Source organism: Cynocephalus volans, chromosome 1 (assembly GCF_027409185.1).
Source record: "Cynocephalus volans isolate mCynVol1 chromosome 1, mCynVol1.pri, whole genome shotgun sequence".
Classification (NCBI taxonomy): Eukaryota; Metazoa; Chordata; class Mammalia; order Dermoptera; family Cynocephalidae; genus Cynocephalus; species Cynocephalus volans.
Window position 1 is genome coordinate 29,799,622 of NC_084460.1, and position 12,230 is coordinate 29,811,851.

The 12,230-nt window shown below is 54.1% G+C and overlaps 1 protein-coding gene across 1 annotated transcript; it reads right to left on the reverse strand.

The window, feature by feature from the left end:
- Nucleotides 1-905: 905 nt before the first annotated feature.
- On the reverse strand, nucleotides 906-10,082 carry E2F1 (E2F transcription factor 1). Its single transcript, XM_063076793.1, has 7 exons — nucleotides 9,813-10,082; nucleotides 5,000-5,090; nucleotides 4,396-4,615; nucleotides 2,563-2,715; nucleotides 1,598-1,712; nucleotides 1,284-1,503; nucleotides 906-1,153 (listed from the first exon to the last, which is right to left on the reverse strand). Exons 1-7 carry the CDS (start codon nucleotides 10,065-10,067, stop codon nucleotides 906-908), a joined length of 1,302 nt encoding a protein of 433 aa, XP_062932863.1. The 5' UTR covers nucleotides 10,068-10,082.
- Between the last annotated feature and the right edge of the window lie 2,148 nt (nucleotides 10,083-12,230).

Below are 12,230 nucleotides of genomic sequence, written 5' to 3' on the forward strand. Positions count from 1 at the left end.
CCTGGAGTCTGGGTTGGGGGAGACCCTTCACCCACCCATCATGCCCACCCTGTCAGTGAAGGTCCTCCACTCACCTCTCATCTCATATCCATCCCGGGGGGCAGCTGGGGCCCTGAAGTGATCCCTTGGAGAGGGACCACCCTTCCATCCACCCATGGCTGTCAGTCTGTCTCCCTCCCTCACTTTCCCAATAAATAACTCAGGCCTCAGCTCCTTCAGGGTTGAGTGAAAGAACAGCTCAGGGACCCCTGCCCTTGCTCAGGTGGATAGGGAATGGGGTGTCAGCCCCACACCCCTCCTACCCATAGCTGGGTTCCTAGGCTTGCCAAAGAGGCCTGGATAAATAAATAACGCTCCATTAAAGCTTCGATCAGAAAAACCTTTAAGACAGAAGTGCTCTTGCTGTCCTGCAAACCCAGCCAGCCAAGGCCTCCCCACCTGGCCTGGTCAGTGCACAGGATTCTGGGGGAAGGAGGCCGTGCTGGGCTTCGCGGGGCCCCCAGAGCAAGGAGACCGAAAGTGCAGTTACAGCCCCGCACGCACACACATGGACTCATGCACACACACGTGGACACATGGGCGTGTCTGCAGTGCACGCGCAGATGTGTTCACCTTCATTCCCCGGTACATGCACACACACATGCTCACGCACCACACTCACCCCAGTACATACGTGTGGGGTGCCGGGTGCATGCACATACACACCACAAACAGAATCCTTCCCTTCCTGGCTTGCTCAGCCTCCCGGCGGTAGCCAGACCCCAGAGCTAGAAGCTACTGGAGATAGGAGAGAGTAGTATAAATTAAACATTTCCAGTCAGGCTGGAAGGATGGTCAAGGGCAGGGGGCTCCAGGGCTGCAGAGACAGGGTGGGCATCTCGAGACCCTGGCCCCCCTCAGCCCTGTCAGAAATCCAGGGGGGTGAGGTCCCCAAAGTCACAGTCGAAGAGGTCTCTGATGCCCTCGCCCTCCTCCAGGCCAAAGTGGTAGTCGAGGGCCTCATTAGGGGGGGAAAGGTTGATGAACTCCTCAGGGAGGAGGCCAGAGAAGTCCTCCCTTGCATGCTCCAGGAGTGAGTCTGCCGCTACCAGTGGGGACAGGCGGTCCTCATCCACAGGGGCCCGAAGGCCACCCATTCGGGACAGCAGCGGTTCTGGGGAGATGGGGGAGCATCACAGGCCAGGGACGCCCAAGCAGGGAGGATAAAGGGGGCTGTCATGCCTGCCTGCCCCACCAGGGGAGGGGCCCTGCCCCACACCACCTACCCACCCACCCTTACCCACCTTGCTCCAAGCTGAGCAGGGAATGGCCCAGATCCGTGGCAGGGGTTGAGGGAAGAGATGGTGGTGGCACTGTGGGGGCAGGGTCAGCTGCCCCGTCCTCCTCCCCTGAAGCTGTCCCCTGTGGCGGGGTCTTCCCGGGGCTGATCCCGCCCGCATTCTCCTCAGGGCACAGGAAAACATCAATGGGGCCTTGTTTGCTCTTAAGGGAGATCTGAAAGGTCTGGGTGGAGGCAGTAGACAGGGTAAACAGAGGCCTGGGGGACGACCAGCCCAGCCCAGCCTGTCCTGGTTGGGCCCGGAGTCCCAAGTCTCACCTCTGAAGAGTCCACCGCTTGGAGTTGGGTCTCGGGAGGGGCCTTGATCACCATGACCATCTGCTCTGCAGGGTCTGCAATGCTACGAAGGTCCTGGCAGGTCACATAGGCCAGGGTTGGTGGAGTCAAGGACCATGTGACCTTTAACCTCTGTGGGGCCACTCACCCAGACAGCTCACAAAGGAGGACCCACACCTGCTTAGTCACTCCTGTCCTCTTGACCCCCCACTCCAGGGCCTGGCACATAGCTGGGGCTCAAAAACCTCCTTCCCCTGTGCTTCCATTTCCACTTCTGTACAATGGGACCATTCCACCCATCCAATCCCAAGGTAGGATGATGTTTGCCTGCAATACTGTGCAAAATGCTTAACACCACTCCAGGCCTAGTTTTGGGAATTTATTTTGAGCCATGATCTTAATGTCAGTTGATGGTTGTGCCCCAAATTTACAAACACAATTTGCATGTCCACTAAAAAGAAAACGTATTTTAACAAAATTTCTATTTTTGTGAAAGTAAAACAAATAAGAGCTGGTCGGTTAGCTCAGTTGGTCAGAGCACAGTGTTACAACACCAAGGTCAAAGGTTTGGATTCCCATAATGGCCAGCTGCCAAAAAAAATTTTTTTTAATGAAAAAAAAGACCCAAACAAACTTGAAAGCCACAATCATGTAGGGAATCACACTATACTAAATAAATGCTTGTTGTTGCTGATACTAGTTTTTGTTTTTTAATCTGCACAATTTCAGAATTGGATATTATTATCCCCCTTTTATAGAGGAAGCTGAAGCCCAGAGAGGTTAAGTTACTCATCCAGTGTCACAGGGTGAGTAAATGCTGAGCCAGGACATCCAAATGTGGCATCCAAAGCCACAGCCCTCCTGAGTTCAGGGCCCAGCGTAGCATCTCTAGGTCCACTTGGGTAGGGCCCCTGTCTGCCATGCCTGCCCTCCACGTCCAAGGATATCGCTGGCTGTCAGAGTCTTCAGAGAGCAGCCGCAGCTGAGTTGTGCAGAGGTGCATCAGGTGGTCCAGATGCTGCTCGCTCTCTTGCAGCTGCCGGAGGTCCTGGGTCAGCCCTTGAAGCCGCCCGCTGATCCCCACCGTGGCGTGGCTGCCTCTGTGGGAAGGTATCAGGGAGGGCTAACAGCTCCTGGCCCCTCTGCCCAGGAGCCCTGGCCCTCAGGATGGAGTCTGCTGCTGCCTCTGTTCTGTGAGACCCAGGCAAGCCCTTGCCCCTCTCTGGGTCTGGCTCCTCAGCTGGGCTCCAAATCAGACTGGCATGGGTTTAAAACCTGGCCTGAATGTCTGCAAACACCTACATGTCCCTCACAGAGGGCTGGATAAATAAATGATGGCACACCAAGGTCAAGGGTTCAGATCTCCATATTGGCCAACTACCAGGGGAAACAAAAAAAAGCACAGACATGCCATGGAATACTACACAGCTGTATAAAAGGATGAGAATGCAGTAGATATCAGGTGCACACATGAAAGCATTTTCAAGACATGTTGTAATGTGAAAAGAAAAGAAAATGATGCAGAATGGAATGATCTACCAAAAACTGAAAAAGCAGATATGTCAAAAACAGTAGGGGCCGGCCCCGTGGCTCACTCAGGAGAGTGCGGCGCTGGGAGCGCCGAGGCCGCGGGTTCGGATCCTATATAGGGATGGCCAGTGCGCTCACTGGCTGAGCGTGGTGCAGACCACACCGTGCCGATGGTTGCGATCCCCTTACTGATTAGAAAAAAAAAAGAAAAAAAAAACAGGGTAGAAGGGGCCAGCCTGTGGCTCACTTGAGTATGGTGCTGATAACACCAATGCCACAAGTTCAGATCCCATTTAGGGATGGCCAGTTAGCTCACTGGGTGAGCGTGGTGCTGACAACACCAAGTCAAGGGTTGAGATCCCCTTACCGGTCATCTTTTAAAAAAGAAACAGGGTAGAAGGATGACTGGGGAGAGGAATGAGAAGGGAAAAATAAACCAAGAATTAACAAGAACAAAACACTGGTGTTAGACAACTCTCATCAATGGCAACAGAAGCCAGAACGGTGATCACCTGGTGGTATGAGGGGTGGGAAATGACTGGGAAAGTGCATGAAAGAACTTTCTGGGATGTTGAAAATGTGCTTTATCTTGATCTATATGGTGCTAACCCAGGTGAACAAATACAAGAGTACTTCAAAAAGTTTCTGGAAAAATAGAATTACAGAATTAAGGGGTCGGCCCGTGGCTCACTTGGGAGAGTGTGATGCTGATAACACCAAGGCCATGGGTTCAGATCCCCTTACCAGTCAGTCATCTTTAAAAAAAAAAAAAAAAAAAAAGAATTACAGAATTAAAAGATAATATGACGTGGTGCTGTAACACCAAGGTCAAGGGTTCAGACCCCTGTCTGTACTGGCCAGCTGCAAAAAAAAAAAAAAGATAACACGAATCTTTCCATGAACTTTCTGAAGCTTCCTTGTATGTAAAGCTGCATTGAGCTGGATATGTAAGATTTGTACTTAGCATCTATCACCTCAGGGAAGCCACCTCTCCTCTCTGAGCCTCAGCTTCCCCAGCTATAAGACAGGGAAGCAGGGCTGACTGATTAGCTCAGTTGGTTAGAGTGTAGTGTTATAACACCAAGATCAAGGGTTTTGCCAGCTGCAAAAAAAAAAAAAAAAAAAAAAAATACAGGGACTCAGGAAGCCACAGTGGGTACTGCTACCCGCTGCTCCAGGCTGGCATGGCCAGTGTATCTGTCTGCCCAGCCCCGAACCTCTGCCTGCTCTCCTGTTTGGTTGGTACCTACAGCCACTGGATGTGGTTCTTGGACTTCTTGGCAATTAGCTGGATGCCCTCAAGGACGTTGGTGATGTCGTAGATGCGCCGCTTCTGCACCTTCAGCACCTCAGCTGCCCAGTTCAGGTCAACAACACCATCAGCTGAGCGGCTCAGCAGTTCCAGGAAGCGTTTGGTGGTCAGATTTAGTGATGTCTCATAGCGTGACTTCTCCCCCGGGGATTTCACACCTAGGAGGGCCAATCGGGCAAGGCAGGTCCCTCAGCACCCACCCCCACCCCCAGCTAGGTCCACCTCCCTGGGAACACAAAGCAGCAGGATGATGTGGGGGCGTGCAGATGGCTCCTTTCCCTTGGCAAGGCCAAGCAGGGAAGCCCTTGGCTGCTGCCTGCCAACCACAGCATTCCCCTTTCTGCTGGGGAACTCCCTACTCTCCAGGGCCTACAGAAGCCCCACTAGGGCTAGGCGGCCATTCCAGCTGCCCTCTGGACCCCAGAGGCCTGGCTCAGGCCCAGGCCTGATAAGCCAGACTTTAGTCTGCAAGCATGTTTATCTGTCCACACCTGTAACCTGGGCCTGGTTAGAGGCCTGCCCAGCCCAAGCTCCACGGGTACCTTTTCCTGGGTGGCGGCCTCTGCCTCGAACTGGTCCACTGCTCTCAGCCAGGTATTGATGGTCAGTTTCCAGGTCCAGCCTCCGCTTCACCTGTGGCAAAAACAACAGGAGGATGCCCAGTAACCAGGAGAGTGAGGCCACAACAGACTTGAGAGCTAGGTGTCCCTGCGTTGCTCCCTGCCTCAATTTCTCTACCAGGATGCCTAAGTGGTAAGTGAGGGAAATTCTAGGAGGGACAGCCTGGGAGTCACAGTCCTACCACACAGGACACTCAACTGGAAGCAGGCCTGAGTTCAAGTCCCAGCTCTACTATGATCTTCCCGGGGTCTGGTGGTGGTTTTAAAATAAGTCTGCAAATTTATTGATTCTTCTTTCAGAAGATGAAGCCAGATGTGGTAACTTGCTTCTGATGAATAGAATGTGGCAGAAGTGACGGTGTGTCCCTTCTGTGACTGGGTCCTAGAGGCATTGGAGCTTCCTCCTTGCTCTGTATATTGGATCTCTCAGTCTGGTGGCAGCCAGCTACCATGTCACACAGACACTCACGTACTCCTAATGATGGGCCCAATGGCAAGGAACTGAGGCCCTCTCCAAATAGTGACATGGGTGAGCTTGGAATCAAATCCTCCAACTTTAGCCACAACTTCTGATGACTGCGGCATCAGAAGAGACCCTGAGCCAGAAGCATCTAGCTTTGTCTCCCCTGAATTCCTGACCCACAGCAACTGTATAATAAATGTTTGTTGTTTTAAGCCACTGAGTACACAGGTCCCTTGCGCAAGTCATTACTTCTCTCTTGTTTTTGAATCATCTATAATCATGGCAGCAGCTGGTGCTCACCAAGTGCTTTGCATACAGCACTTCATGCCATCCTATGAACTGGCAATACAATAATGGCCCCATTTTACAGATACAGCAACTGAAGCCCAGGAAAGCCCAAGGTCATACAGCCAGCAAGTAGCATAGCCAGGATTCCTACCCAAGACTGTCAGACAACACTCAAGGACCGAGACTGTCCTGGAAGTCCGGCAGGCAGCTCAAATGCACCCTGACCAAAACCAGACTGACCCTCGCCTCCACCATCCACAGGGTTTCCTGAACTAGAACCTCATTTAGCCCCACCAGCCACCCTCATCACATTCCTTTTTCAAGAACTCATCACCATGGCCATTATCATCTCCCTCTTGTACAGCTCAGCAGTCTCCACACTGGTCTCCCTGCCCCCAGCTGTTCCCCTCAGCTGTGACTGTCATCATGTTACCACCCCCACTTAAGACCTTCCTCTGCCTCCCCTTGCCGGGGTACCCTCATCTGCCATTGCATCTCCAGATGAACTTCTGCTGAAACGTTTTTTCCACACATCTTCCTCCAAGCCTTAGCCCGCACTGGTCCCTCTCCCTACATTGCCCCTCTCCTTCCCTCCTACTTCTGTGTCACCTCAGAGACATGTGCTGAGTTTGAACAATCTCCACATCTGTGGTGTCTACCCCGGGGCCTGGGCACCAGCAAAAGTTTGCTGAATGAACCTCCCCACATGCTGAGGAACCCCTACCCTCTCTCCACCAGGTATGTCCACTGATGCCTGCCGAGTGCTTCAGGTGCACTGAACACTGTGTGCAGAACTGCTTCACCTGCTCTTCAAACCCTCCCACCACATCCCAGCAGGTGCCATGATGGCCTCCACCTCACGGGTCACACAGCCAGTGAGAGGTAGAGCGAGGATTTGCGCTCCAACAGGCTGGTGCAGAGTTTGGGCCTGTAACCACCATGTGTCCCACCTCCCCAGAGCCCAGTCCAGAAGCCAGGCCCCCACCCACCAACAAGAATGGACCTCTCTCTAGCCTCGCCCCTGGGGCCTGAACCCTAGCATGCTCCTACCAACTACACCCCTTGCCTTCTCCCTGACAACTCCCCCCCACCGCTCAACCCGAAGGCAGGTCAGTGCCACACCCTAAAACGAAGGCTCAAACAGATGCCCATTTCTGCCACCACTCTCTAGATAAACCCTGGCACAGGGACCCTGAAAGCCAGGAGTGAGAACACTCACTGATGAAAAAATCTGAGTGACTCAAACACCCATCCACAGAGGAAGCCTCCTAAACGGGTTTATTTAGCCCCTGGAATGCCACACGGCTGTCAAGAAGCACCCAGGTAGGTTGACACAGAATCCTCTCAAAGAGGGCTGAGCCTGTGGCGCACTCGGTAGCGTGCTGCGCTAGCAGCGTGGCGACGCTCCCACCGCGGGTTCGGATCCTATATAGGAATGACCGGTGCACTCCCTGGCTGAGCGCTGGTCACGAGAAAAAAAAAAAAAAAAAAAAAGAATCCTCTCAAAGATATATTGAAAAGTAAATATATTTACTTGATCCCTTCTTAGAATAAAAAGCTCATGAAAAACTGTCTAGTTCAGTTTCTATTATTATAGAACACATTTCAGGGGTGACCTCTGTATGGGAGGACCATGGGAGATTGTTGCTTTATCCGTGCAGTGTGAACAACACATTTTGAACACGGAAATAAAAGGAAAAACTACAGTTTTTAAAACTTGAAAAACTAAAAGCTGTCACAACCACTTAAAAACAAAAACAGCCTTTGGGGAAGAAAATAGAAGGCTAAATGGATGGGGCTGGAATCCCACCCCCTTCAACTTTCTAGGTTCTCTTAAGTTTTCTATAGTAAACATGTATTATATTTATAATGGAAAAGCTTAGTGTTTAACTGCCATGACTACAGAATAGAAGTGGTTAGGCAGGACCAGGTGGAATGGCTGAATTGCAGAGCCTTGTATACAGGAGGTGCTCAATGAATGTTCACTAGTGCAGAAGCCAAGCATGTGGCTTATTTCAAGGACAGCCCCAAATAAATGCCAGTGCAGAGAGCCCATGGAGGCCCAAAGCTGGGCCCACGTTTCTGGACTTCAGCTCCAGGATGGTGCCAGCCTCCACCCCTGTCCACCTACAGAAAATGCCTACTGTGACAGCAAGGGCTCCTTACTTGCCTCTGTGCCTAGCATCTCAAGGACAGTCACTAATCCAACAACTGCTGAATGAATGGAATGCTAAGGCCAGAGGCTGCCCCTGACACCACTGGGGGTGTAGTAGAGGGCATTTTTCTTCGCCCCTGTTCCTCCCTCTGAGCCTGGAGCCCACAACCTTCGGTCTGGAGCTTAGCTCCCTGAGGACAGGACCCACGGGTTCTATTAGGTCTCTGCAGCCCTGGGCCTGCTAAATGCTTATCACACAGCTGAATGGAAGGATATTCACCCAGGCCCCAAGCTGTTACCCGCAGGCACAAGCCCTTGGAGTATAAGAGACAAGACAAGGCAGCTGACCCACCTCTGAATGGCCCCTAAGACCTTCCTGGGTTTTCTTCAACCTCTATTAGCATCTCCAGGAGAAATGGCATCAACTACTCAGGAAATGTGGACTGGGTCTATCACTCACTAGCTGAAAGACTAGGGAAAGTCCTAAAATCTATGCCTTAGCTTCCCTATCTGTAAAAAGGGAAGGCTGCTGACAGGGTTAAACGAGTTAATAGGACAAAGTGCTTGGCACAGAGCCTGGCACACAAAACATCCTCAAAACAACAGTAGCTGCTATTGTTATTGTTATTAGCATCTTGGTGATTCCGGAAGGAAGGCAGCACTCGGCATGGGGCCAAGGGGGTTGGGGAGGCCGTCCCAGGATGCTTCAGGGAGCAGCTGCCACTCACACCCCCATCAGCAGTTGAAGTTTCTACCTCCTTGTCCTGGGCCCTGCCTCACCCCTCCCACTTGCTCCATGCCCCCTACTGAGACCCTATACTGCCTGGCCAGCCCCTGCCTGCCTGCCTGCCTGCCCACTGGCGCCCCACCTTCACCCACAGGCTGTGCCAGTCAAACTGGTCTTCACACCTTGTCCCGCGGCCCACAGGTCCAAGCTCCAGGCCTCCACTCCCTTCTCCCACTGCAATTCAGCTGCCTCTTCTGGGCCCCCCGACCTGAACTGGTCTTGAGCCTCTTGCTGCTCAGGGATCAGAGTTTTATCCAGGGATCATCTGGGATGTTTTCTCTATCCTAGCATTGGGGGCTCCTCTCCAGCTCCCAGAGGCCCAGCCCACCCAGTGTTTCCTCAGAGGCTCAGGGGTCTGCCTGCCTGATTAATGAGGTTCCATGGCAACCAGGCCCTGGGAGGGTGGAGGGTGGCAGATGGAAGGACAGGCAGAGGGAGGGGATCAGCAGCTGGCCCAGTCGCCCCGCCCCTGCAGAGAAGTCCTCCCAGCCAGGAGGCCTCTCCCCAGAGGCCTGGAGGGCCAGGCCTGCACCTGGCAGTCCAGCATCGAGGCAGGAAGGTCTCCTCAATGGTGCTCCAATGGTCAGGTTGCAGGACCTTCCCTTCACCTCCCCACTACCCAGCTGCAAATTCCGGTCTGAAGTCAGCAGGCCTCAGTTCAAATCCCAGCCCCACCACCTGCAGCCCTGTGACCCGTGTCAAGTCACTTTCCTCTTCCGTCAGATGGGCACAGTGACAACATCGAGCGACCTGGCATGCAGTAAGCGCCAGCTGAATACACGTGGGCCATTTTTATCACTGAGTCCGACGCTCGAGCGGCTCGGCTGAGGAGGCTGAGGAAGCTGAGGCCCAGAGCACAGAGGAGCAAACAGGGATCGGCGAGGTTACCCCGCATCCCGGGGCGGGGCCTGGAGGCCCAACCCAGGCTCTGCACCGCCCAGCCCGGGAGCCTTGGTCCACTCCTCCCCCGCCCCCCGCTGCCGCCGGGTCTGCGCGGGGGGTACAGGCAGCGCACTCCGCCCGGCGTCCCTGGGGTCCGTACCGGCGGGCGGCCGAGCGCGGGACGCGGCGCGCTGGGAGTGGGCCGGGGCGCCTGCGGCGTGGCGAAGAGCAATAGGTCGGGGTCGCGGGGGCCGGCGGCGGGCGCGGCGGGGCCAGCGGGGGCCGGCGGGGCGCTGGCGTCCTGCGCCGCGGAGATGATGACGATCTGCGAGGAGTCGAGCAGCCGCAGCGCGCCGGCCCCGAGCAGGGCCTCCAGCGCCGGCGCGCATGGGCCACCCGCGGGGGCCACGGCCATGGCGCTCACGGCCCGCGCGGCCCGGGAGGCAGGCGGCGGCGGCGGCGCGGGCCCATAGCGGCAGGCCCCGGCGAGGGCTCGATCCCGCTCCGCCCCCGGCCGCCGCTGTCTGCAAAGTCCCGGCCACTTTTACGCGCCAAATCCTTTTTGCCGCGAAAGAGCCACGAGCTGCCGAGCGCCGTCACCATTGGCTGTTCGGGCGGTGACGGAGACGGCGGCGGCAGCGTCCATTGGCTGCAGCGCGCCGGACCGGCGGCGGAGGGCGGAAGGAGGCGGCGGCGCGGCCAATCTCGGGGCGGGGCGCGCGCAGGCTTTGTCCGGGCGGTGCCAGGCGCGTTCACACTCTCCGCCCGGACAGCCTTTGCAGGAGGCGTGGAGACCCGGATTCCGCCCCGCCCCGCCCCGCCCCACCCTGTTAGGATAGATCTTCGGTCTGCACATCACATCGTCAGCAGGCTCCACGTGACCCCCCAGGGCCTCCACCTGTAGCCCCACACCTTCAGCTCAGATCTCTAGAAACGGCCGTCATCTCTTTCCTGTATCTTCAGGCCCACCTCCAAAGCCCCAGCCACATCTCCCATCCTCAACTTGCCCCACCTATGCCTTTCCTCTCAAATCCCGCGCCCTGCCCTGTCCCTCTCACCTAGAGCCCAAGCCCAAGGGGGCTGCCAGGAAATGGGGAGGAATCTGGAGCTTTCCTACAAGCCCCGTTTCAGCTGAAATCCCTTCAATAGCCAACCAACAGCTTCTGCTTGAACTCAATTCATTCACCCATTCATTCAGCAGAAGTTTTAAGAGCCTGTTCTGTGCCCCATGCTTAATTCAGACTTTGACTAGTGGCTCTAAGGAGCTCACCAGTCTAGTGAAAAGGGGAGGAGGAGAACAGAGAGGTAACAGACGTTTACAGTAAGATGAAGAGTTTTCACCATTAAAATATTGCCATGTTAGGCCTCACAAAGGGAGGAGGTGCGGGTGCTGAGCATGAAAATGCATTTAATCCTGAAGCCCCTGGGACATCTCCATCAGCATTTCTCATTGCTCAGGTCAGCCGATTTGACCTCTCTGTGCCAGGCCTTGTGCCAGCACTGAGGACAGCGTCAAAGACCTAATAACGTCTATGAACTTGCATACTTCTGGTGGGAGTGACCTACAAGAAAAAAGTAGCTAGGACACAAACAAGAATCAAATCCCTAGGCCCAGTCTAAACATTACTTCCTCCAGCGAGCCTTCTGGAGTCACTCGCTACCCCCACTGCCTGCTACTGCCTCTGTTCCAACACTGACCGCACACTCAGTTTCCATCTGCCTTCCCTACCAGTCTGGGAGCTCCAGTAGTACCTCCTCCTGGCCTGGCCCAGGGCAGGCATTGAGAAAGGTTATAAAAAAAACAAGCTGATGCCAGCGGCTACCTAGAATGCAACAAGGAGGCCATGTTCTCCAAGAGTGGTCCTTAGGCACCTGGCTTCAGAATCACCTAGGAACTTGCTAACTTTGGCCCTAACCTAGCCCTACCAATTTAGAATCTCTAGATGCCCAAGAATCTGTATTTTAACGAGCAACCTCCCGACCCCCATTCCAGGTGATTATTATGGGTGGTCACATTTGAGAACAAATTGGTATACCTATATATCTAAAAATGTGTGATGCAACCTCAAATTACAGCTCCTGAGGATGCTTCTCATCCTCAGTTTCCTCATCTGTAAAATGGGCACACAGACCTTGCCCTGGCCCTTCCAGGGCTGACATGAGGATGAAAAGTATCAGGGATGTGAAAGTGTTTTATAAATTACAAGATGGTTTAGGAAAGCAGCAGGAGTTTCTTTTCGACTCTAATGAGCAGTTTGTGAAATTACTTACTACAAATCCTAGAATGTGTAAGAGCTAGAAGGGACCACAGAGATCACATAAGCCTCTTCCTGTACAGATGGAAAAACTGAGGACCCATGAAGCCAGCCAGTGATAAAATCTGGTCTACTCTAGTCTGCCTGTCCCTCTTCTCTGTCCCCTGACCCCCACCCCAGAAGCTGAGGGGTAGGTCTCATTCTAAATAACCAAGCCAGGCACTGACAGAGCATAAGAGAAGCCAGCACACTCCCATTCCAGATGGAGAGAGTTTCCTTTCCCCACATCTTCCCAAAGGGTCCCAATAACAGTAACTTTTATA